Genomic DNA, 26372 nt, shown 5'->3' with positions numbered 1-26372 from the left:
TATCAGTCGACAGTCTTTACAGCGAATTTTGGTACAAGATTTGAAGATGCTTCCGTACAAAGTCCAGACGGTGCATCAGCTGTTAGCTGCTGACCGCCAATCGCGTCTAACATACGCTCAAGCCATCCTTGAGTGAGTGATGAGGCCCATTTCCATCTTAGCGGGTACGAAAATAAGCAAAATTTACGCTTATGGGGCACTTAAAATCCGCGTGTAACCCACGAAGAGCCATTACACCCGCTCAAAGTCACTGTATGGTGTGCTGTTTTCGCTGGAGGAGTCATCGGACCATTTTTCTTCGAAGACGTCGCGGGCCAAACGGTTACTGTGCTCAATGCAATGCTCAATGAGTTCTTTTTGCCGCAACTTGATGAATTGGGATTGGAAAACATGTGGTTCCAACAGGACGGTGCAACGGCACACACTGCACGTGTCACAACCGATATGCTGAAGGATGCATTTCCCGGGCGCCTAATCTCCCGTTTTGGAGATTTGCACTGACCAGCAAAATCGCCTGATTTGACCGCTCCAGACTTCTTTTTGTGGGCTTTTTGAAGTCGCGGGTTTATGTCAACAAGCCTCAGACTCTTGCAGCTCTTAAAGACAATATCCGTCAAGAATGTGAGGACCTATCGCCGGAAGTTTTGGCCATAAAAAGGGCTCAAATGGCAATCAACTTTGGCGGCGGCCATTTACATGACATCATATTCTCGACTTGATGTAAAAAAAATTAAAAGACGAAATAAAAATAGTCCCCAAGAAGAATCAAAGTTTTTCATTTTTTTTTACATTACAGCCAAAAAACATCGCAAGGTTACTTTTGCGCCACCTTGTACCAGAGGTGAAGCCGTGCCAGTTTCCATCTTATCTTTTATAATGCATTCAAACATTTTAGAGGTAGTTATATATTGGGCGCAGTAACATTTATCATAGTTATACGTAGTTATTAGGGTGGTTTGAATTCCAACAAATTTTTCAAATCAAATTCTAATAGTGCGGAAAAGTTGCTATGGAGTAACACAAGTATTTTGGTAAAAAAAAAAAATTGAAATCGGTCAATATCTTCTGTTCGCGCAACTCATTTAAAGTTTTGAAAATTTTGTCGAAAAATGCATATTTCCTAATTTTTTTAGAATTATGTTTTAAATGTCGTTTTCCAAAGTTTTACTTATTATTATGTTTAAATTTAATTATTTATAAGGATTAGTTTGTATTTAAACAGTTTATTCATGCATTCTATAAGGCTTTTCACGCTTAGCTTTCCCCAGGATCAACGACGAGGACGTGGTGAAAAATCTGATCCCACTTTTTTTTTTGTTTTTTTTTTTATATTTTATAATTTTTTTTTGTTTTTTTAATATTTTATGTTTTTTTTGTTTTTTTTTTATATTTTATAATTTTTTTTGTTTTTTTTAATATTTTATGTTTTTTTTGTTTTTTTAAATATTATTTTTTTGTTTTTTAAATTTTTTGTTTGCTACTATCATTAAAAAAATTTACGATCGTGAAGATTTGTACAGTGAACTCTCTTTATGCGTTAATTACAAACTGGGATTTGTGATCAAATTTAGGCAAACTAGAACGAGAAAATAAAGTTGACCGTATGTGACCATCCCTATTTTGATAACCACATACCTTGTTCGACGCTTCAGTGACAAGCTTAACAGTTCGCTCTACCGCTTGAGTGTGGCATGGAAAGCTTGACAAGTTCCATTGAGAGATAGATGGTTGGTTATCAATGGAAGATAACAGATCTGCATTTAAGACATTTCTTAGTACTGGAGGAGGTGATAGTATTGTAGAAGACCAGTCGATCATTTCATAGTAATTAGTGGCATTAAAGTTCAGTTTTGGCAAAATGAATGAGCGCACCGAATTCTTCGCAGTAGAAGTTGTCTCTCTGGCTTTTAAAATCCTTTGTACCCCAATCTTACGTACATTCCGATTTTCATCTGTGACCATAGATAAAAGCAAACTTTCAGGATGCGCGAAATAAGCATTGTGTTGTATCACAGGATCAACTACTCTCAGAAGATGTTCTGGTAAGTACCGAGAATTTTTAATCATAGTGAAGACATGTCTCGCACCATCTGCAATTGAATCGTTCAGTTTTATTTGAAACCACATAGGTAAATACGCTTTCATTATAAATGTAACTATGTGGACTAAGTTTTCAGAAGGGTCTTCACTTGATATGTATAATCTCAACGTTCTGTTTCCTAGAGTGAGCCAACGCGCGTGGGAGAGTTTTCCTGGATCTCGCAGAGACAGATCAGATGAACAATTACCTAAATGAATAGCTTGCCCAATGTCGTAAAGATATTTTTGATCTTTACTCAAATTGTCTCTGCATGTTACTTGTACTAAATCACACTCAATTTTATTGAAATTAACAACAGGCAAGTGTTCAACGCCCTGAAGTTGTTTTCCGATTGTACCTGAAAATGAATTCGGTCCACTTGTTTTTCCATCAAAATGTTGAAATACGTGTCGCAAAGGTAATTCATTTGCATGAAGCAAGCATATATTCCACTGAATTGGTCTGTTCAAGTATAATTCAATACGCCTAATAATACCACCTCTCCAGCCTGTATTAGTTGCTGTGCCATCACAACCAACTAGGAGAAGTTCACTAAAATCAAATTCCATTTCATTTAAGTGAGATATCATACTTTCAGTGATACCTTTGCTTGTACCAGAAATAGGCGTTACATGAGTTATATATTGAGAACCAGGTTCCATTATAATAGAGACATGTTCTTCCTTGCGTGTTTTGCGATAACGCTTGGAGCCTACTTCCTCCTGGTATAAGGTCTCATCTTTTCTCCCATCAAAATAAAGGGATGTAAGGGCTTCGGACATAGTTTTAGGTTCCTGTTGCAAGGCTTTTCTGATTTTAGATTTCTCCCTTCTGATTTTATTTTTATCTATAACAAAAGTCAAGTCTGTATCAGTAACGATTTGTAGGTCTTTCAGAACTGACGTCGCAATTGCAGCGGTTGCTCTTTCCGAAACACCAAATCGGTCACTAATTACTGCAGTTTCAGGAAGATTAATGCGCATTTGTGAGGTAGAAGGCTTTTGAAGGTATGATGTTGATGGGCTGAGAGCGAATGTTGGATCTTTGACATGTTCTTGTACTTCAGGCGAACGATTCTCAACGAACTCTTCAATGTTGTCATCCAAATCATCTGAAAAACTTTTGGCATTGTCAACAGAAGAAGTGTAAGTACTAGAGGATGTCATTTTATGTTTCGTTTTTTCATTTCTTTCAGCTCGACGAGTAAGTTTTGCAGTTTCAAGTACATCTATAGAACCAATCTTTCCGACTCTGGCAGTTCTTTGATCGAAAAGAAATTTACGTTCTATGACAGGAATTTTACGATCTTTTTCACATCCACAGTCAATAGAAATAGGGTTTGGACAAATACATAATGACAAAGGTTTACCGCAGTTACAGTCATTTGACATTTGACATTTGCATGAAGAAATGTCAAAAATTTTCTCTGTTTCGGTCTTGAATATTTCATGAGCTTTCTGAAACTTAGGATTTTCTTTATCTCTTTTGTAAGACTTTCTTTTTTTCCAATATTTTGCATGATATGCAGTGATCATTTGTTCAACCCTGGTTTGAGAAACTGTAGGGATAGATGCTGTCATATAAAGCATCTTAATTTTTTGAGCTACCACATTCGCTATTTCTGAAAAAGCAATTTTCTGTGAAGGTAATTCTGTTGATGATGACATTACGTATCTTTGTTCAAAACAACAAAGAATAACGTCAGCATAAGAGGGCAGATTTCTTAAAGAAAAATCCTTAGGAGCGCCAAATATTGGACAAACATGATCTTTCCGAGAAATATGAAACCGGGGTTTTTTTGTTTTTTCACTCATTTTAAGCAAAAGTAAATATACTACAACTACTGAATAACAATTAAAGAAAGTGATATAGCTTGGTAATAATTCGTAAAAAGTGCCAGTAAAAGTCAATATTATTTGACTTTTGAATATCGCGTACAAGAGTCACAGTCTCACTCTTTCACCTCCACTGGATCTTAAAAAATAATTGTCTCAAACAACATAAAGTTAATTATTATGAAAAAACTAACAATCTGACAGCATAAGTAACAAAATATTAATAGGTCTATTTATAAGTTCGTGCGGTTTTACAACAGATGGCGTAACTTGATTATTATTCCATCGATCCACATTTCCAAACATTCATTGGAGAGCTACTGTCGTAAGGCACAAACGTCAGTATAAGTTTTTTATTTGAAGCGTAAACAACAATATTTTTACCACACTTGAAAATGTCGAATTTCGTGCCAAATAATGTGTTTTTGCGGGGAATTCTTCTTCATTATTTTAATATGAAGAAAAAAGCAGCCGAAAGTCATCGTATCTTGGTGGAAGTTTATGGTGAGCATGCTCTATCTGAGCGAACGTGCCAGAAGTGGTTTGCACGCTTTAAAAGTGGTGATTTTGGCTTGGAAGACGAAGAACGCGAGGGTGCGCCGCCAAAGTTCATGGATACCGAATTGGAGGAATTGCTCGATCAAGATCCGGCTCAAACGCAAGAAGAGGTTGCAAAAACTTTGGGAGTTGATCAATCAACCATTTCCAAACGTTTAAAAGCCATGGGAATGATCCGAAAGGCAGGCCATTGGGTGCCGTATGAATTGAAGCCAAGAGACGTTGAACGCCGTTTTATGGCATGCGAACAACTGCTTCAACGGCACAAAAGAAAGGGTTTTTTGCATCGAATTGTGACTGGCGATGAAAAGTGGGTCCATTACGACAATCCAAAACGTCGGGCAACGTATGGATACCCTGGCCATGCTTCAACATCGACGTCGGCGCAGAATATTCATGGCCTGAAGGTTATGCTGTGTATCTGGTGGGACCAGCTGGGTGTTGTGTATTATGAGCTACTGAAACCGAATGAAACGATTACGGGGGATGTCTACCGACGACAATTGATGCGTTTGAGCCGAGCACTGCGAGAAAAACGGCCGCAATACGCCGATAGACACGACAAAGTTATTTTGCAACATGACAATGCTCGGCCACATGTTGCACAAGTGGTCAAAACATACTTAGAAACGCTCAAATGGGATGTCCTACCCCTCCCGCCGTATAGTCCAGACCTTGCGCCATCCGATTACTATCTCTTCCGATCGATGCAACATGGCCTGGCTGACCAGCACTTCCGTAATTACGATGAAGTCAAAAAATGGATCGATTCGTGGATTGCGGCAAAACCGACCGAATTTTTCACAAAGGGAATCCTTGAATTGCCAGAAAGATGGGAAAAAGTAGTAGTAAGCGATGGACAATATTTTGAATATTAAATTTGTAACCATTTTACGTCAATAAAGTTTCAAATTTCGAAAAAAAACCGCACGAACTTATTCATAGCCCTATTAATAAAAAATAACAATTAAATCTTACTTTCAAAAAGTTCAGAAAATGCACTATTTTCGACAAAATTTTCAAAACTTTAAGTGAGTTGCGCGAACAGAAGATATTAACCGATTTCAATTTTTTTTTTACCAAAATACTTGTGTTATCCCATAGCAACTTTTCCGCACTATTAGAATTTGATTTGAAAAATTTGTTGGAATTCGAACCACCCTAGTAGTTATATTTAAGCAAACATCTCCATACGGCGTGTCGAATTTAGCCAAGGGAATAAATGTTCACTTCACCGTACGACTTGACGATTTCTATGATTCTCTCAACCTTTTCGAGATTGTCATATTCGATGCTCATATTGTCAGAACTTAGTCATCGAATTTATCTCATTGTCATTGAATTTGCGGCCAGTTTGAATCCATTCCCACGTTTCACCTTGGCCCAAGCACTACGGAAGAACGTATCGAATTTTCTCTTTTATACCTTCCTTTTTGAGAATTGCAAGATTTCACGAAATACAAAATAGTCAAAAATAACTTTGTTTTAAAAGTAATTTCACTTTTAAATTACCGTGCAGTATAATCCGATGCAATGCGTGCATCGTGAGTTCTGGCTCGCCAGGTCTTTCTAGCGGAAAGCGTTCAGTATTTTAGTACTTCACCTTATATTTCTGTGATTTTGGCATTCCACTATGTCGTATTTTATTTTAAATAAGCGAATCAAAAACTCCAGCGTGCTGGCTGAAACCTTTGCTGCCATATTTTAAAGCGCAGATTTGTTTTTTTATTTCACTTAACACACCAGTGAGAGCAATAAAAATAAGCGCGAAATCGCTTACAAGGCCTTAAAATCCCTTTTTATTGCAGCTAACAAACCCTTGGATGAGATGCTAAAGCATTGTTGAGAGCTATAAAAATCACATACAGAGTGAAGTAGCGTCAAAAAATGTGCTCCCTGTAGCTTTAAGTTGATGCAAAATAGAAAAACAGCTGAAAAAAGGTGCATGAAAGGGAAAAAATAAAAATGAATTGCAATGAGTGAGTAGCGAGCAGTGAAAAGTGAGTGCATAGTTAAGAGTGAACAATAAACTGGAAATTAAAGTGAAGAGCAATGAAAGCACTACAGCTCATGTGAAACGTTAAGCTCAGTAACTCGTGGAGTTTGAGGAAAATGCTAAATTTTTTGGTTTTGGCGCTTGCTAAGCTAATCAGTTCAAACGCATGCCACTGCCAAAACGCATACAACGGATATTTGAATTTAAAGATAATTTGCAACTTTATATACAACTTTCCAAAAAAGATAGAAATAAAGTGAAAATATTGGCACTTATTTTGCATTAAAATGACAGCTGTTTGAAGAAGCCGCAAGTGCAGCCCACTTTTAAAATACTATGAAAGCCAATAGCAGAAGTTAAAGGAGAGTATGGAAAGTTTGTGCAGACATATTGGCAGCCATTGACAATCTTGCAAATGCATTATTCTGTGTACTTTATTTTAGTCTTTTTCTTTCTTGTATTGAGCCTTCCCTAGCGCTATTGCATGCCACATAAAGTTTATCGTTATCTGTACGTCACATACTCGTACGCTCACTGGCGCTGCCCATATTGTCATTTATGGCATCCGTTGGCTATTTTTACGCTAACCATTATGGCATGCCAACAAAAAGAAAGAAAGAAAATATAAATACTAACACAAAGAATAAGAGTAATGCAATAAATGCCCGGCGGAATGAGCCCGTTTTCCTTTTTTTCCTGTTGCACATTTAAGTATATTTCATGAGGTGCTGCGGTAAGTGAGTGTGTGCATGTATGTAAGTATATATGCATGTATGTGTATTGCTCATACGTATCCTTCCACTTACTTTAAGCGTTATGTTTGCCAAGTAATTCAATGCTGCTTGACTGCTATCGCCCGTTTGATGGCACACACAAGAATGTGCTGCAGTGCGTATACGTAACATTCTAGCAATGTAATTGAAGCAAACGCAAAAACCGCAGACAAGCAGCTATCTTTCTGGTGGTCGTATGTTTACTTTTGCTCGTCGTCTAGTTTCAAGCTATTTAATACTATTATTGTCATTCAGTCTGTGACAGTTGGGAAATCAATTTCAAATGGCATACTTTGCACACTTTTCTTGAACGCATTGCAAATTATCTGCAGCATTCACTTCGCTGAGTGCAATCAATTGAAAATGGCAATCCAATTATTTATGTATATTTATTTTATATTATACGTATTTATTGAAAAACTCATTTCGCACATTCTCAAGTCCAGAGTGAGTGACGAATGACGTGTGACATTTTTTTAAAGATTGTGCACTTTAGCGCTTCCACTGCGTTCACACTTCTTTGACTTTTTTCTGTTCAATGTTATAAATTGCTTTCGTCGCAGTGATGTTGATGTTGATTAAAAAGTGTGAAAGAATTTAATAAATTTGAAGCATTGACACTTCAACCGACAAATCTTCTTCTAGATTGGCGCGCGAACCGCTTAAGCAATTTTAGCCGAGTTACAACAGACAGATAAAAAATGAAAAATTGTCTTATAAACTTGCTCCAATTTTTAAACTGAAAGAGAGGGAGCATGAAGATACGATGAAATGCTCGTTCCCAACCACACATCTAAGACAGGTGTACTTGCATTTGAGGATTTTAAGATGACATAGATATATGAAATTTATATAGGTAGAGAACCTACTAAGGAAATCAAAGGCAAATTAAAAGGCAATGCATGTACAATCGAAACCAGCCAAGCCTTTATGCTTACCCAGAAATAAAATACTCGATAGATTGGCAAAAGGTGGCGAAATTTTGTTTAGAGCTAACCAAAGTTTTCATGTTGTTTCCAAAAAAGTGGAAAAAGTAGTTTCGTCACAAATTATGTCTCTATTTTATGTTTTCTTCCCGTTGGATATGTCAAGTTAACAACACCTTTAATGTGAAGTATTCAGTAAATCTCTCACTTTATGTTATGTTTCAATAAATTAGTCTCGTATTGCCAACTAAACAGCAAACTTGTGTGCTACTTACTCTCGGTGTAATCGAAGAGACTCAACATTGATACAATTAATTACAGTCCGCTTTTCAAGTATATTTGTGTGTCTAAGCAAAATAAAGGGAAAGAGAAATACATATACTCTAAAATTTCACGGGAACTATTTTCGTAGAACTTTCTAACCCATTACCTCTTAAAAGAATTTCAAAAAGGCATTTTCCGTTACTTCGGGAAACCTCTCCAAAAACAAATTCGAAAAGTCGTTAGAGGATTAAAATGCTTTCCTTTTCCTTTATCCTTAGCAAATTAAAGAAATATAAAAATGCGAACAAAAATCATGAAGAAGAAGAAATTACACTAACAACATACACATAATTTGCTTAAGTGTGACGTCACATACACAGGGATCTACTGTAGATGCGATAGATGTCATAAACACAACTGTCGAAGAGACGATTTATGGTAAACGCTGGTTGGGTGGAGCAAAAGAATACTGTCTTGTAGTCACGATAATACATAGATAGGCTGCTGCGTTATGTCAGTGATAGTGGAGTCTTTGACTACAAAGTCAAAACACAAGCCACAAGCATCCATGCTATGGCCTCTTCTGTGGACGGCATTTGTCCGGCTAAAGGTGCGCAAGAGAGCATCATTCATCGGTTTTAACGCTTACGCACATTGTAAATATCGCGCGCAAGGCTTACGGCTGGCTATGTATAATATATTTAGAAGCCACACTCATTAGCAGCCGTAGGTGGGCTGAAAGGGTCAAGCTCAGAGTTGTGACAGCAACATCGAGTACAAATCATTCGTAAAATATTTAGGCAGTTGATGAACGCTAGCAACAAAGCTGCGACTACGACGGTAGCTCTGGCCATAATACTGACGAATAGCATAGAACCCGACAAGACAGTTTCTGGCTGAAGTTGTGAGGTCCATCCTCCTATATGGTGACGCATTCAGTCGCGCTGGATAATTAACTAGATAATTAATTAGATCATTAATTATACGTACCTCTTTTGTGCTCTTAGAGTTCGATCTGCCTTCAGAATAGTCTCAGAAGATGCGGCGCTCATCATACCGGGCCTCGACATTATAGCGTAGGGGATGTGTAAAGCGAGAACGGTGAAGCGCAACCAAACTCAAAGCGATCAGTTGGCCCTCAAAAAAAAATCATAAATCAGCGATTCGTAATTGTAGTCAGATACGATGGGGCGATGTAATAAGAGAGAGGTGGACCCACCGCCTCATTCCTATAGTTGAAGCTTGGCTCCAAATAAAGCACGGGGATGTAGGCTTTTACCTTACCCAAATGGCCATGCCTTTTCTAAATCGTACCTTCACCCAAGAATATAGTACCATTGATACTGTTGAGCTACAATGCATAGAACCAAGTACAACACATGGCTGCAGAAATGATGGAGCAACTCCGGCATAGTTATCAGGCAAGAAGGATATCCTGCGTTGGAAAGATCAGGTGGAGAAGAACTTGGATTCACTTGGTGTGTCCAATTGGCGCCGGTTAGCATGAGAAAGAAACGAGTGGCGCGCTTTGTTAAACTCGGCCAAAATCGCGTAAGCGGTTATCGCGCCAATTAAGAAGAAGAAGAAGGAGATCGGCACAAACAAAGGCCTTATGACAAGTGTTTTATGAGTAACTTTTTTAAAAGTAGACTTAGAGAAAGAAAAATCAAAGTCTAAGGAAGAAGAAATTGTGCTAGCGTCATCCTAAAAGGAGCAGTCACACCATACAGTTTTAGCAATACCCACAAAAAACAACTCATTACAACGCGAATGCGTGAGGGAACATTAAACCGAAGTTTCTTGAGCAGATCTGAAGTTCAAATATCAAAGACAAAACATAACAAACCTTAGACTTTGGACACGAAATTTATTAGTAAACAACGAGAGCGATGGAATAGGATCAATAACCATCGAGCGCTAGGCAAAGCCTACAAAAGCTCTAAGAACAGACTCTAATCTATTAACCCCTTGGGTTAATGTTCCCAATGCACTTGTTTTCCCTAGAAGCGGATGACGTATTTTGCTTTTATTAATTTATTGTTATTGTGTTGCAATTCTATGTCTCTAATATAAAATATGTCACTAATATTTTAGAAATAAATGCATTCTTACATAAAATGTATTGCTTTTACATGCTGCTCCAACCAAGCCAAAAATATTTTCTCAAATAAATCCGTACGCCGTAGGGCTTAATATAACTGCTTCAAACGGTATCCAAACAAATACCGCGTGTTCTAACCTGGACCGAACTAAGGGCAAGTATTGGACGAGAGTATAGAGATCACAAAACGAAGAACCATTTAGATGAATAAAGGCTAACATTGCGAAGGATTTAAAAACAATATAATTTATGTGAGTGAGTGGTGAAGCTGCGCTTGGAGTCAAAATAATTCCCCAATTGCCTTTAGTGGCGGGCTGGAGATGTAGCAAGAAGTTGGAACAATATTGAAAACTTTCCCAAAAGAAGTATAGTGAGTAATTAATGTCTAGACACACACGATTACGTGCACACCAATTATGTACATTCAATTCACTATGAAGAATATTTTGCAAACAATAAAACAATCATCAATATTTATTTTTCCGCTGGAGCTATTTGACAGATTTTGGAGCTATTTGGCAAATTTCATGTTTTGCTTCCTGTTTTACCCCACAATACCTACAAGAAAAATAACATCAATTTGCTAATATTTCTACTTCATTCGCTTCTTTAGTGTTGTGTTATAGTCAGCAAATGCCAACACTCGCTTGCTCCTGTAAAATATGGCGTCTGAGTTATTCAAATTTGCAAGTTTAGTAACGACCCACCCCTTCAATTCAGGAGCTCACTTGATACCCAACTTGACACAGCTCGTTTTATTGCTTAATTTTGTTTGGCGCAGCTGTATTTGTTTTACAACAATGAGGTTATTTATTGTTTTCTTTCAAAGGTCGAACGGTTGTAGGTAATACACAAATACTTGCTTTGAATGGAAAAATTTGCATTTTCTGAGGGTTTTCTTTAATAAAAGAATTCATGCCGCCATCGTAAAAATCATGTTTCTTATTAAGGAAATGGAAGTAGTGATTTTTTATATCCATCTACACTACGTGTCATAATTCCACGCTCTTCCATTTTTTGATTATTATTTTCCAGTGAAATTCTAACAAAAAACTCATCAAAAATTCAATTTCATTATCTTTGTTGTTTACTATCGTTGTTTATTATCATAGCTGGCGATTCAAATTATCACTTTTATGCGTCGTCACCGGCGCGTGTCAAAAGTGCACGCTCATTATTTGCAGACTGGCTTCTTGTATTGTCAGGAGGAAGCTTTGGTATGGAAAATATAATTTTTATTTAATAAGCTATTAGTTTATCGGTTTCCAATAGCCTAATGGATAGCCATGCAATGCAGGTGAAAAGAAAAAGAAGGGGAAAATCATAATAAAATTGCAGGGGCAGCAGGGCATGAAGATCAGTTCGGACAGTAACTCAAAGCTACGAAAATATCGGAATTGTGACCACAAGGCCAAGAGCTAGGCGTCCTTGTTAATTAGCAGGATGAGGAAAGCGCAGTATTAAAGGGCTAGTGAAGGACTTATATAAAAATAACTTCTGCAAGTGTGAAACAAGAAGTAAGGAATAAAAAATGAATAAATAATTGGCGCGCACACTTCTGTTAAGTGTTTGGCCGAGCTCCTCCTCCTATTTGTGGCGAGCTTCTTGATGTTGTTTCACAAATGAAGACACCTACAGTTTTAAGCCGAATCTGAACAGTAAATGGTTTTTTATGAGAAGCTTTTTCATGCCAGAAATACTCTGATCTCCATTTTGGTATTTCATGTGTGGAGATTCGTACTTGCGTACTCCGAATAGTACTCACTCACCAACCCACTCAGCTGCGAAGGCCGCCAATTGAAGACATGTAAGGATTATAAAAAATAAATAAATAATTGGCGCGTACACTTCTGTTAGGTGTTTGGCCGAGCTCCTCCTCCTATTTGTGGTGTGCGTCTTGATGTTGTTCCACAAATGGAGGGACCTACAGTTTCAAGCCGACTCCGAACGGCAGATATTTTTATGAGGAGCTTTTTCATGGCAGAAATACACTCGGAGGTTTGTCATTGCCTGCCGAGGGGCGACCGCTATTAGAAAAATGTTTTTTTATTAATTTTGCCTTCACCGAGATTCGAACTAACGACCTCTCGGTGAATTCCGAATGGTAATCACGCACCAACCCATTCGGCTACGGCGGCCGAGGATTAAGTTTCAAAAATATATTAATGCTTCAGCTGCCAGAAGAATCATAGGAAAAGACGGCTATCAACGAAGAGTTCTTGGAAAGAAGCCATTTATCTCATATATCTGCCTAATAAATAGGCAAAAGCGCATTCCTTTAGAAAATGAGTTTATATTCTAGAATTCTTAAAATGGTTATTTTTTTAAGCAAAAATGAAAATGAAATGAAGCAAAAAATGGCGATTAAATCTCTTGGTGGGGTTGTTATTAATTTCATCATTTCTCGCAAGAGCCGGGCGTCTATTAATATTTCCGAATCCATTTCATATGTGTGCCAGGGCATAGTGACATGCCAGGGAATGGCAAAGCAGACAAATTAGCGAGATATGGCACTACCGCCTTCCTCTTGATATGGTGATTGCACACTTGGGACCTAATGTGCATAATTGTGCACATGCCGGAAAATTCGAAAAACTTAATAAATATGTATGATTTTTCACACATTTGTTTTTATGATGTCCTTTTAACTTATAATAAGTAAAAAAATAATTTTATTATCCATTAACAACAATTCAGGTCTGAAGGGGTTAACCTACAAACTGCGTGGTACAAGTAGCATTGCCACTTCAGCCAACACAAGATGGGTTGATTGTCTGACATGTAATGTTACAAAAATAATTTCACCAAAATGGGACGTTGGGCGCTCAAAGACGCTACTTAATCGGTCAACGAAACACGTCTCCATGTCAGATCTCCTAGAAACGACATGCTCACAGATTAAACGTACCTCATTTCGGCAATTGCAGAAGCTGCAAAAATGCGGAGGAGGAAGAGTCTGTCAGACATCTTCTCTGCTATTGTCCCGCGTGGCAAGCCACTAAGTTTAGATACTTTAAGGGGTTATACGCAGTTATGAAGCAAATAAAAGACGGGTTGTCAAGGATTTATCCTGAAGAAACTTCAGAATATTTTAATTTGAAAATTTTTGGCGGTTATAAAAGCATCCTTCACGAACGTAACAAAATTTTTTATTTATGAAAATGTTGATTATAGAGCGCCCTGCAGGCGATTTCTGGAACCTCCTTTAAAAAAAGACGATTTACGGTGTACATCGTAACTCAGGATTGGATTATCTGAAATCAAAAAACCAAACAAATTTTGTTATTGTAATATATTAGATTATCTAGTAATTAATCGTTCGGCTAATCAAAATAGTGAATTTTCACAAAATGGCAGCTTTTAAAAGAAATGATTTCGATTTTTACGTTAAAATTTGGCCGTAAATTGATTATAAAATGGAAAATAAGTATCAGATTTACAAAAGGAACGATTAATTACTAGAAAATGTATCTTTAAAGATTGAGTTACAACGGTTGACAGATCAAACAAGCCGTTTTCGAGATATCGTGTACACCGACTTGAAAAATGCCGTTTTGAAAAAAACACGTTTAAAGTTTCAATACCGGTTGACATCTCTACCGAGGCATCTCTACATATTTAGGTATAACTCCGAAAGTATTGCTTAGATATACTTCAAAATACATTACAATACTACATTACAAAAATGCAATAAAAAAAATCGATTTTTTTGAAAGTCATAACTGCGTACAACCCCTTAATCGTTCTTGAATGAGGCTGATGACTCTTGGGCTATAAGTGTCAGCCAAATCACTGGGTTTGCACTTACAACAAAATGGTTTGACGTGGAGTAGCAGGCAAACTCTTGCTGTGGTATCACAATGGATCGACAAGTGTCTCAGTGAGTTGGTTTATAGACCGACTGCCACTTCTATCTACCTCCCACCCAACTTTTTAAATGATGTGAGCTAAAATAAATTATAAACTTTATTCAATAAATTTAATGTCGTGGAATCTTGCCGACAAATGCTATTTTGAACCAACTAGGCAATTGAATAGTAAAGGAAAACCAACACTTTATAAGGCTTTCCGGCTTGCCCGTCTTTCCGTATGAAGCAGCTCATTTTGAGTTGAGCTGTTCGAGCTTTACAACGACAATGATATAGCGAAGCGAATAAGAATCCAGCGGCTTCATTGGCTGGGTCGTGCCATCCGAATGGAAGCAAAAGCTCCGGCTCTGAAAGTATTCGATGCGCAACCATCTAGTGGTAGCAGAGGAAAAGGAAGGTCTCCTTTGCATTGGAAAGACGTTTAGCTCGACAAGGCAAAGACAAGTGCGCTTTGTTAAACTCGGCAAAAATCGCGTAAGCGGTTATCCTGCCAATCGAGAAGAAGAATGCCATTAGAAACTATTGTAGAAAAAATGTATTTCAAAAACTTAAAGACTTTTTAACTACCCACAAGTGTATGTATATATGCTCGCCTCCATGTCTGGCTTTCCTTTGCATTCCAAAAGTATTTGGATCTTCAAAAAAAATTTTTTTTTTTCATTAGTGAAGCTGGAAAGCTTTTATTCAATATATCAAGATGTATGTATACCCATCAAAAATGGAAATGTAAATTTATTACCTCTATGCACTTTAGAAAAATTACCGACGCAGTTGTAAAAGTAATAAAATTCATAAGCAAAGTGGAAAATAAAAATAGATAAAAATGAAAATTTATTTCCAAGCATTCGTCTTATTGTCGGCGGCAGACACGTGTCGCACGCGCGCATCTCACGCGTCTTCCGTATAATTTTTGTTACGAACAACTTTTTCCTTGCACAAAACCTGAAAATGAGCTTACATCTTTGTAAACAGACAAACATGCAAACATACAAACATATGCAAATGAGTAGCATAAGTTGCGACGTGTTTCTTGCAATAAATTTTTTTCAGAATCTCTGACAAATTAGGGCGCACGTACGTCACTCAGCACGCGCAATTACCAAAACACCAACGAATTGTGGTGAGAAAATAAGATGAGTTTTGCCACACAATGCGCTTGCGATGCAAAGGGGAGGAGTAAAGCTTGCTTTCAAAACACGGCTATGACATTTAAAATTCAAAAACAAGCAGCGAAGGAGTTATAATTTGCATAAATGATATAATAAGCTTTAGTTCCAAATGTATGTGTGTATGTGCGCGTGCTGAATGAAGGTTGGTAAAAAAGGATGCGTGAATGTACTGATACTCAATAAAATGTGACAAGCCAACTAACAGCTGGAACATCGCCGGCTATGCACAGAAGTGAACGACCGGAAGGACGAGCATAAACTTTGACACGGGTTGCTTATGCGAAATTGATGAAAACTCGCTTGTGTATGCGTTAGCATAATTGTAGGCAATTTGAACGCATTTGTTATTTTTGCGGCATTGAAGGGTATTTTTCGCAACAACTCAAGCACGTAATGTGCATTTGAGTATAGAAACGAAAGTGTAAAAAGCAGAAAGGGAAATCTGTCACTGTTTTTAATAGAAGCTTTTAATGTAAATGGCAATTTAAAAGGTCATTACTGGAATCAAATTGATGATGATGGGGAGGAAAAGTTGGTTGTAAAAATGCATCAAATAAAAACTCCATAAAGATAAGTAAATAAAAATGATTTCAGAGAAATAAAATAATTAAGCGGTCATCACGTGTACGCACATAGGTACCATGAACTAAGTAAGTAAAATGGACTTCTTGATGTTCGCACTCGCTAGAAAGTTACAGCGCACACCGACGTAATGTATTTCGCGATTAGTCAAGACCGTAAGCTCAACTATCGTCTATGAAGATTTTGCACGAAAATCAGCAAACCCCGCATTCTGACAAGCTTTTATCAATTCATGACGACGTTAATTTTTACCATGACATTGACGAATATCGAAGCTGCATCTGCTGGACAAACCGAAGACTTGAATGAAACCTAGGTCTAGGATTAAGGGAAAACTAAGCCATATCCTGAGGCCTACCTTATATTCGCTGTATTGAAACTTTTGTCAGTAACGACATTATTTAGTTGGAATACGCCAAAAATCTGAAATGTCATCTAAAAAAATTTTGTTTAAAAAAAACAGGATAAAATGCGACAAATCACTATAGACGAAGTATTGAAAATAAAAACCACATAAATAAATATGTACAATCAGCATCAAGAAAATTGTGCCCCACATACTGATATTTTTTTAACTTTTTAAAAATTTATTCCACATTACAGCAAAAAACTATTTAACGCAAGGTTTCAAAATGGTTAAAAATTTAACAAATTTCCATAAAATTCCAAACTTTTTAATCAGAGTTTCTAGAGCAATTTCAAATATGCAGGGTGGGTGTTTTCCTCCAGATATGAAAAATGTGGAGTAGGTGGTAAATGGAGAAAATGCACAAGACCACGTCCGAAAAAATTCTCACAAATCAGAGTGATTTATTTGGCTTGGTTTACTTAAAACTTGCTTTTAATATCCCTAAATTCAATGATTTAAAAAACTGCATACCCCAAATTCTTCTAAAAATTCTGAGTGAAAAGCTTGAAATTTTGAGGAAAATTTTTACAAATTTTATATAAAATTCGAAACTTTGCTTTATATAGTACTTATTGTATTTTGAACTGTATTTTTAAATTAGTTGAAATTAAAAATAAATAAACACATTTTCAAAACTTGTCAATATGTGGTGTACACTACGACGCTGACGGTATATACGCAAGAGTAACTATTTTTTATAAGACACATGGAATAAATTAATTGCACCACATAAAAACAATGTAGAAATGTTTCAGCAAAGAAAAATTGTATTTATAAATATTATTTATTTCTTGAAATTTCGTTCTTCTGCTGCCATAGACGCCAAAAGGCTGAAAAAATGTATGGAACTGTGTCCAGTTGTGGGAAATATCCCTGCATTTGCGAGAGAAGAACATATTCTTTACTTTTACTGGCGCTGACTGAACAATAATAAAGATTATTACGACGTTTGTGCTTTTCGTTAGAAAGCAGCTCCCGAAAGAAAATAAAAATTTCAATATTTAAATAAAATCCAAGATGAACATATGTCCATTACTTCATTGATTCAGACGATGTGGTTGTTCAGGTAAAGAAATCCATTATTTTCTCGGTAGATGGCTGTAGTGATCGATATCTCGTAAAGCATCGATCAAACAATTAGAGTTTATGCTCCTTGTCAAGTTGACATTTCACACTAAAAACTTTCTTTTGCTGTTTTTTACATAAATCACAGAAATAATCGAAGTTGGGCGGTATGTTAGTAGTCGTAGCATCGCCCAGAAGCTAAAGATCGACCATAAAACAGCTTTAAACCATTTGCTGGATTCAAAAAGAAGCTCAATGTGTGGGTGCCACACAAACTAACACCCAAAAACATAATGGATCGAACTGCCATCTGCGAAACCTTGGCCAAACGGAATTAAATCGACCCATTTCTTAACCGGAAGCTGACTGTGGTGAGAAATGGGTCAACGTACGACAATATTGAGCGAAAACGATCATGGCCAAAGCGTGATGAAGTAGCTCAAATGGGGGCCAAACAAGGACTAACCGCCAGGAAGCTTTTACTATGTATTTGATGGGACTTGAAAGGAACCATTTATTATCAGTTGCTTCTGTATAGCCTAAATTCAGATCTATACTGTCAATAACAGGACTGCTTTAATTCCAAATATGTGCAGAAATTTTAAATTCAAACTACCTTTAAGTGGCCTGAAATACGAAAGACTTACTTACTACACTTGCAATTCAGCTACTTTCTTTTCATCCGCAAGTTTTTGATTACTTGCCAACACTGAAACGCAATTAAATATTTCTTCAGCATTCATCACACAAACGTGATGTACATATAATCATGTAAATACACACAAACATTGTAACGGGGTTCTGCAAACATTCACGTTCTTGAACTGGGACAGAAGAAGTCTGGTACTAACTAGTTCGAGAGGGACTAGAATTGCTTCAATTGTTAAGTGTCCAATTGTGAGTGCATGCAAAACAAAAGTTTTTCTCTTCCTACAACTAAGAGTGATTCAACATTTAAAGATGGCCGAAATGAAGATCATACTAATTCATTAACTGGTATTTGATGGAAAAGGCAATGGCAAACCTCCGAGCGTATTTCTGGCATGAAAATCTTTCTTATAAAAAACCAATGCCATTTGGAAGTGGCATAAAGCTGCAGGTCCCTCCATTTGTGGAAAAACTTCAAGACGCACAAATAGGAGGAGGAGCTCGGCTAAATACACAATTAATGTTTAGCTCCAATAATATTATATAATATATTGTATATACAACTCCTTATACATAAGGACTCTCTTTCTAGAGGAAAGTTTTGTGTAAAATGTCTTAAATAGATTTACTCCTGGGTCACAAATAATGCCTTTTATGTACATGCGTATGTAATTTAAGTAGCTCAGAAATATCATCTTATTAGTTATAATGTATACGTACTTAGCTTACTGAATCTGCTCTCCAAGTTGTAGAGCTTGCACAAAAGATGCACAAGGAGGCCCACAAGAGGAGCAAAAGAGCACAAAAGGCCTTGAGGTCGCAGTGCAAACCTCCAATAAATCTATCTATATAAGGCTTGCTTTAAAAACATGTATTTTTAAAACCCTTTTCCTTTCGTTCATACTAGGGGCAACGACTCTCAATCCAACGCCTATTTCAAAAATTTCAAAAAATCGCGTATGAAGAATCTCTTTTCATAGAGACCAGATTATGATGATAAGACTAACACAATCAGCACGATAACAACAAGAACAAGGTAGCAGTATAATAGACCAATGTAATATAAAAGAGATGCAAAGTGAGTATTATAATGAATTTGTGATGAGAACGACGATATCAAAAACTATCGTTTCTCGGTATCTCTTCAACTTAACACTAAATTTCAAACGATCTCTACTTTGCCAGTTATAAAAGGTTAATCCCATGATGAAACCACTGTTAGTGGGTTGCAGTTCATCGACTTCATGAGGAGACACCAACTCCTGCATTCTTACTAAGCCTAGGGAGGGTGTTGTGGTTGGATCTCCACTCTTTCATTTGTCCATGTTTGTAAATTTTGCGTTAAAATGGTTCTCAGAATCTAAGGTCAGAGAAAAAATTGGTACCGCTAGAAAGAAAGCTAAACATAATTTTTAATTGTATATGGATTGTGCAAGGTTTCATGACTGCGCTGCAAGGTTCTGTCAAGTGCAGGACTGCAAGAGCTACCGCTTGAAAAGATTTAAAAAGTCACAATTGGTGTGCTTATGAGCGCTCCGGTAATAGAAAGCATGTTAGATTAGGTCTAGTAAACGCTGAGTAGATCCAGTGGCAAATGAGTATATACATTCTGTCAAAAAACTTTCGGGAATTATTCATTTAAAAAGCGCGCGTTCCACATATGGAATGTTGGTACAACTCTCCTCTATAGTGTCGCAAAGTTTGAGCGTGATCTGTCAATAAGCTTATTTTTGGCATTTAATGATATCAGTCAACCGCAGTTGTGCTCTGCGATCTTCACTATGGATAAAAATATCGAACAAAGAATTCGGCTCAAATTTTGAGTTTTGAACGGGATTTCGTGTGCCGAGTCGTTGTGTGTGCTTTATCAAAAATACGAGTCTACGAGTGCTATAAGACTTTTGCAGAGGGCCGAGAAGTCGTGGAAGATTTGTCCCGATTTGGGCGCCCATCAACGTCTCAACGGATGGAAACGCCGACAAAGTCAAGGAAATGGAAAACCATCATTTAAGTTTGATGGAGATAGTTTGTGCCCTTAGCGTGTCTCACGAATCAATTCGCAAAATTTTACACCATCAATTGTACATGAGACGCGTGGCTGCACGACTCGTTCCAAGAGAGTTGAATTTCTTTCACAAAATTCATTGGAAGAAGGTGGCTGAAGACATGATGGAACAAGTGAATTCGGACCAAACGTTTATCCAACGCATCATAACAGGTAATGAGACGTGGCTTGAGTTTGACATGCAAGCCAGTCAACAGGCGGCTGAATGACGCTATCCACATGAGCCGAAACCAAAACAAACCACGTCAAGGTCGGTCAAAAGTGAAAGTCAGCTACTCGTTTTCTTTAATTATCATGGTTTTGTGCACCAGGAATTCGTTCCAAATGATTCTACGGTAAATAATAATATTATTTGATAGTTATGCAACATTTGAGAGAGAATGTGCATAGGAAACGACCCAATTTGTGGAAAGCAAACTCATGGATCTTATCCCATGATAACGCACCAACTCACAAGGCTCATATTCTGAACACTTTTTTGACCAAAAACTCGACAAATATCATCGAACAACCACCGTATTCACTGGATTTAGCCCCCTGAGAATTTTTCCTTTTCCCAAAACTTAAATTGCCACTCCGCGGGCGCCGCTTTGAGTCGATAGAGGCCAATAAGAAGAATTCGCTGAGGGAGTTGAAGAAGATCTCTTCAAACGCACTTAAAAGGTGCTTTGATGACTGGACTAATGGCATATGCGTATTGCTTCGAATGGAGCTTATTTTGAAGGTGACAAAATAAATTTTGATGATTAAACAATTAATTTGCGTTTTATTGAACAATTCCCGGTACTTTTTTGATAGAATGTATAATAATAATACTAATTTTGTATCGGCGGCCGCCGTAGCCGAATGGGTTGGTGCGTGACTACCATTCGGAATTCACAGAGAGAAAGTTGGTTCGAATCTCGGTGAAACACCAAAATTAAGAAAAAGTTGTTTCTAATAGCGGCCGCCCCTCGGCAGACAATAGCAAGCATCCGAGTGTATTTCTACCATGAAAAGGCTCCTCATAAAAATATCTACCATTCGAAGTCGGCGTGAAACTGTAGGTCCCTCCATTTGTGGAACAACATCAAGACGAACGTCACAAATAGGAGGAGGAGGAACGAGCTTGGCCAAACACCCAAAAAGGGTGTACGCGCCAATTATGTATGTATGTATGTAATTTTGTTTCTGTAGTTGCCGACACTTCGACCTAAAGGATATTTTGTTTGTCTTCTTCTACATGTTTTAGAAATAGTTAATACTAGTCCTATTTTTTTTTTTCCTGAAATCAATAGCTTAGATATTCAAGAACATGAGACACAAATTTTCAGAGTTAAATTCCAAGTATTTGCAGAGCTATTGTTGTAGTTTGAAGCGCGTTTTCTCGGCTTTTCATTTTCACGATTTTACCTAATTTATGTACACGATTGCAAAAAAACTAAACGAGCTATCCATTTCATTCAAAATGCGTTATCTTCAGTATTGTTTTCTCTTCTATGTGAACTAAAAAAAACATCCAAAAACTTTTTTAAGCGACTTTTTTACCCAGTTGAAGAGTTTTTTTTCCTTGAAAAACCACTTTTTTTTCTACCTTCGCCAAAAATTCGAATTTTACGTGTTTCTCCCAATTTTCTTAGTTCACATCGAAGATAATTACATCAAAATTAATAATCTTTTCTTTTTTTTGTTTTCAGATGAAAATTGCAAGTTGTATCTTGTACAGAAGTTGGATACTTCAGTGGCAAGGCGCTCTGGGAATCTATTGATAACTCGGCTTACAATATATTGTTGGAGATTGCACAAATTTTTTTTTTTTTAGTTCAAATATATATTAAACTATCCCCAAAACTTCATTTGGCTAATTGTTTTTTTTCTCATCCTACAACGCTTCGCGAAAACTACTGAATTTAGGACATCTAATTGGCCCGCCGGCCTTAGTCTAGACGTTGCCTGCCTGAGGTTGGGATTTGATAGAAGCCAAATTCTCTCAGCCTTTACCAAGACAATACAGTTGCACAAGCTATACTCTGTGGTTTCATCATCCTCCAGACAGAGTCCACACTTTATCTCATTTCAAATGTGAATTTTTGAGAAATGGTAATTTAAGTAATAGTGACCTGTTAGAAAACCTACTATGTTCGTGATGCCTACTTTAGGCATGATAAGCAGTTCCCTATTGTATAATAGGCAAAAGGTCTTATAAGCAATTTGGCTTGATGGAGTTCTTGTGTAACTTCCCAACGGGTAATTCTTGAGGATTTTCTCAACTATTTACCCTGCATTTAGCTTCTGCCCTGTTGATACCCCAGTACGGTTCTGCACCTTGCAAATCTGCAGCCGACTCCGCCCTAGTGAGTTCATTAGCAATTTCATATTTTTATACTCTATTCCGTAGAGCCCCGGAAGCCAGTAAAGTACAATTTTGTTTGTTGCACTGATTTGGTTAAGGTTGCTAAAGCATTCCTACACTAGTTTTGATCCTACAGAATGTGAAGCTCGTGTTTTTAATGTAGCTTGACTGTCCGCGTATAGGTATATGTAGTTAAGTTGGCATCCTTGTTGCCAAGTGTATATAATATATTATTATAACAGATTTTTTCTCACGGTGTCTACCAGTTATCTATAGAATTGATATGTAGTGAGATTCGTATAATTAACTGTTGATTATCCAGTCCACAAATGGAGAAGAGCAAAATGATTAAATGCATGCAATTTAAGTTAGTGAACTTTTGATTAAGCAGATATTCCAATTGCACCCCACGAAGTATTTTATCTTGCGAAATGCAGTCTTTTGCGTACTTTGGTTTCCAGTTGATTATTTTCTACTGGGCAGATACGTTGGCGTAATTTATTCTACTCACTTCTTCGGTTCTTCGAAATTAAAAATGTACTCACTGTAGTACAAAACCAACTGAAGTTAAATGCGACGAAAATAAAGTTCTTTTCTTAGCGAATTCTTTTATCAAATGCCAGTTGCAGTTGAAATGGTATTTTCAGAAGATTAAGGAAAAGGATGTAAAGCGAATAGAAAAGGCAAAGGAGTAGACAAGTCCTATTATGTGGAACGTAAAGTCATTTCGCCAAAAAGTGTGCATTAAAATGGCGAGAACCAAAAGGCAAAGGTAAACTTTAAACAACACATTTGGAATGAAATGAATGCGAAAATCTGCAATTCGCAATTAAGGCAAAATGCCTGATTAAATGGAGTGGAAATATTAAATGAGCAAATATCTGAAGTGTTTTCGAAAGCAATTAATTACTGTGAATACAGGGAGTGTTGTTGACTTTGTAAAATAACAACAGCAAAAGATGGAGCAGATGCCCACTTCAGCTACTTTTCTTAACAGAACTCTATAATCCGCATATTAAACATTTCACACTCCCAGGTGGGTTAAACATCATACTTGGCGAAAGAGGGCAACTCAGTCGCAGATAATACATTCTGAAGTGAGATATTAGGTATTTATTTATAAATTATTAATAAAAATTAATCATCCAATTCTGTTTTTTATTTAGAAACAAAAATGATTTTTAGTGATGGATATCTTTATTTTGACCTTAGCACGTTTCATTGCTTGTCTGTTTGTGTACTGCCCAGTTCTCAAGTGTCATATATGATTGACATACGACATTTTTCCATTTGGAAAAAATATAAAACTTCCGATATATAAACATATATAATACATATAATTGGCGCGTACACCCTTTTTGGGTCTTTGGCCGAGCGCCTCCTCCTATTTGTGGCGTGCGTCTTGATATTGTTCCACAAATGGAGGGACCTACAGTTTCAAGCCGAGTCCGAACGGAAGATATTTTTATGAGGAGCCTCTTCATGGCAGAAATACACTCGGAGGTTTGCCATTGCCTGCCGAGGGGCGACCGCTATTAGAAACAACTTTTTCTTAATTTTGGTGTTTCACCGAGATTCGAACCGACGTTCTCTCTGTGAATTCCGAATGGTAGTCACGCACCAACCCATTCTGCTATGGCGGCCGCCTTCCGATAGGGTGATTAATTTTGCGCCGCTTTGTACTTATATGTATATCGATGGTTTTCAAGAAAAATGACATAATTCAAAAATACAAGTTTTGTAGAAAATCAATTTTAAAATTACGCATATAGATAATATAAGTTTTTGATTACAAGTATGCATATTTTCCAATTCTACTGGTTTTGTGCAATCATAATACAACAGTGCTTTGTGGAAATAACATATTTTACATTCTTAGCTTATTTAAAAAGAAATATTGTAAGTTTTTCGCAATGACAAAACGACACATATTTTTCCTGAAAAGATTTAAAAAATGTATATTATATTTTTTTCAAATTTTGAGATACATTTCGAAGAGTAGTAGGGTCAAAAGCAAAAAAGCAATTTATTTTTGATTATTTTTTATTACAAAATAGAAATTGTAAAACAACATTTACAAACTTCCTGTGAATAAACTAGTAAAACAAAACCAATTAAATCTTTTGGTAATGGAATGGTAGAACATAAAAAATACTTTTTTTAAGGCATAATGGTAAGAAAAATCCTAGATGTTATTGCAGAACTGAGAGTAATACTTTGGAATGATATTCTTCTCCATCAGATATTCTTCTCCATCATAATTCAATCACCTGACAAAACGATACTAACGCCATCTCTCAGAATTGCTTCAAGATTCGCTTATGATGCTTTTCCAGATAAAAATATGTAAACTCTGTAGTTGATTTTTGCTTTTAACGGCAAAACTCCGAATTTTGAGTTGTGTCGCTTTTCTCGAAAACCACCGATATGTAATTATCTAATTAGGACATACAGGCATTATTAGGTTTTGAGGTTATCTTCCAAACGGACGAGTTTCCGACGCAGCTGATATTTTTTGATAAGCTTTTACATAGAAGAAATACACTTGGCGGTTTGCCATGGCCCTGTCGCCTCTCTGCATTATTAGAAAATACCTATTCTCTTATGATGTTTCCAAGTTTTTCTTGTCTATAGTGGGCATTGAACATAAGTACAACCAGCTAAAGAAAACTTTGTCGCAAACGACTTCAAAAAAATCATCAAGAAAGCAATTTAACTTGCTATGTGGTATATCATGTGGTGGGTTCTCTCGGTCTAAAATCATTATTGTGGATATTTCTAAGGAATCAATTTTTTGATTGGGTTTGCTCCTAACCATCTTTACTTTTTATCAATTATCACTTTTCTTATTTTTTATTTGTGTTCAATGGGACTCGCAGAAGAGTTTCGGAGAATTAAATAACTACTGTTTTTCAAGAAAATATTTTGATATACTAAAATATTCCAGTTAATTGCATTTCTGAAACTAAAACCATCGCTTCTTATTGAATTTGTTAAGCCCTTCAAAGTTATTTTATTGCCTTGTATAGTTACCAGTAAAACGGAAGACTTTTATAATCCACCAAAGCAAGTTAAAACAAAAATATAAAAACAAAACGAATGCTTCTCTCAGCTGTCAAAAAAGAGTTTTTTACACATCTATTTTCTGCATCATTTGCTAAGATGATTTGATATACCACTTTTATACACAATATAGTCATCAGTCCATCATAAAGTGATCATAAGAGTAATTTGTTGATCAAAACACCAAATCGGACTTAATAAACGTAGACATGTAGAAAAGAACAGACATCATTTGAGATGGCTGAGTTGGTTTATTATAACTATACAATAGGAAAAAGTATTTTTAACATAATAGGCAAGAGCCAAAATCTGAAAGTAGAAGAACACGGAAATATCTTACCGCGCCGAACGTACGAGTATTTTGCTAAGAAAAGTAGGAGCAAGCCCGCAGATTTGCGCAGAAATCTTGCTAGTGAGCTTAGAGATGAGTATAGACGAAGAGAAGTTTGTATAGTGAGAGAAGTTTCTGATAAAACAGTACGTCAAGTTTTGTAAAACCGCAATTATACTTTATGAGTAGCTCGAAAGAAGTCTTTACTCTCTGCACAGCATATTGATACACAGTTGTTATCTTTCGCTTACATGATGAGACTAAAATCATGCTGTATTACAACGAAGGGCCCAATAGAGTGTGGAG

The 26372-nt window shown here is 36.7% G+C and overlaps 2 protein-coding genes across 2 annotated transcripts in view; both read right to left on the bottom strand.

The window, feature by feature from the left end:
• The window catches only part of LOC128860935 (guanylate cyclase 32E), a 192551-nt gene that overhangs the window by 76622 nt on the left and 89557 nt on the right, over positions 1-26372 (bottom strand). The window lies entirely within an intron of this gene.
• Positions 1423-4127, bottom strand: LOC128860936 (uncharacterized). Its single transcript, XM_054098736.1, has 2 exons — positions 1636-4127; positions 1423-1576 (listed from the first exon to the last, which is right to left on the bottom strand). The coding sequence occupies exons 1-2, from the start codon at positions 3892-3894 to the stop codon at positions 1568-1570; spliced, it is 2268 nt and encodes a 755-aa protein (XP_053954711.1). The 5' UTR covers positions 3895-4127; the 3' UTR covers positions 1423-1567.

Source organism: Anastrepha ludens, chromosome 4 (assembly GCF_028408465.1).
Source record: "Anastrepha ludens isolate Willacy chromosome 4, idAnaLude1.1, whole genome shotgun sequence".
Classification (NCBI taxonomy): domain Eukaryota; kingdom Metazoa; phylum Arthropoda; class Insecta; order Diptera; family Tephritidae; genus Anastrepha; species Anastrepha ludens.
This window is presented reverse-complemented; position numbering and strand designations above follow the sequence as displayed.

Bases quoted from the DNA above. Each gene is read 5' to 3' on its own strand.
- LOC128860936 (XM_054098736.1), bottom strand. From the start codon at position 3,894: ATGAGTGAAAAAACAAAAAAACCCCGGTTTCATATTTCTCGGAAAGAT.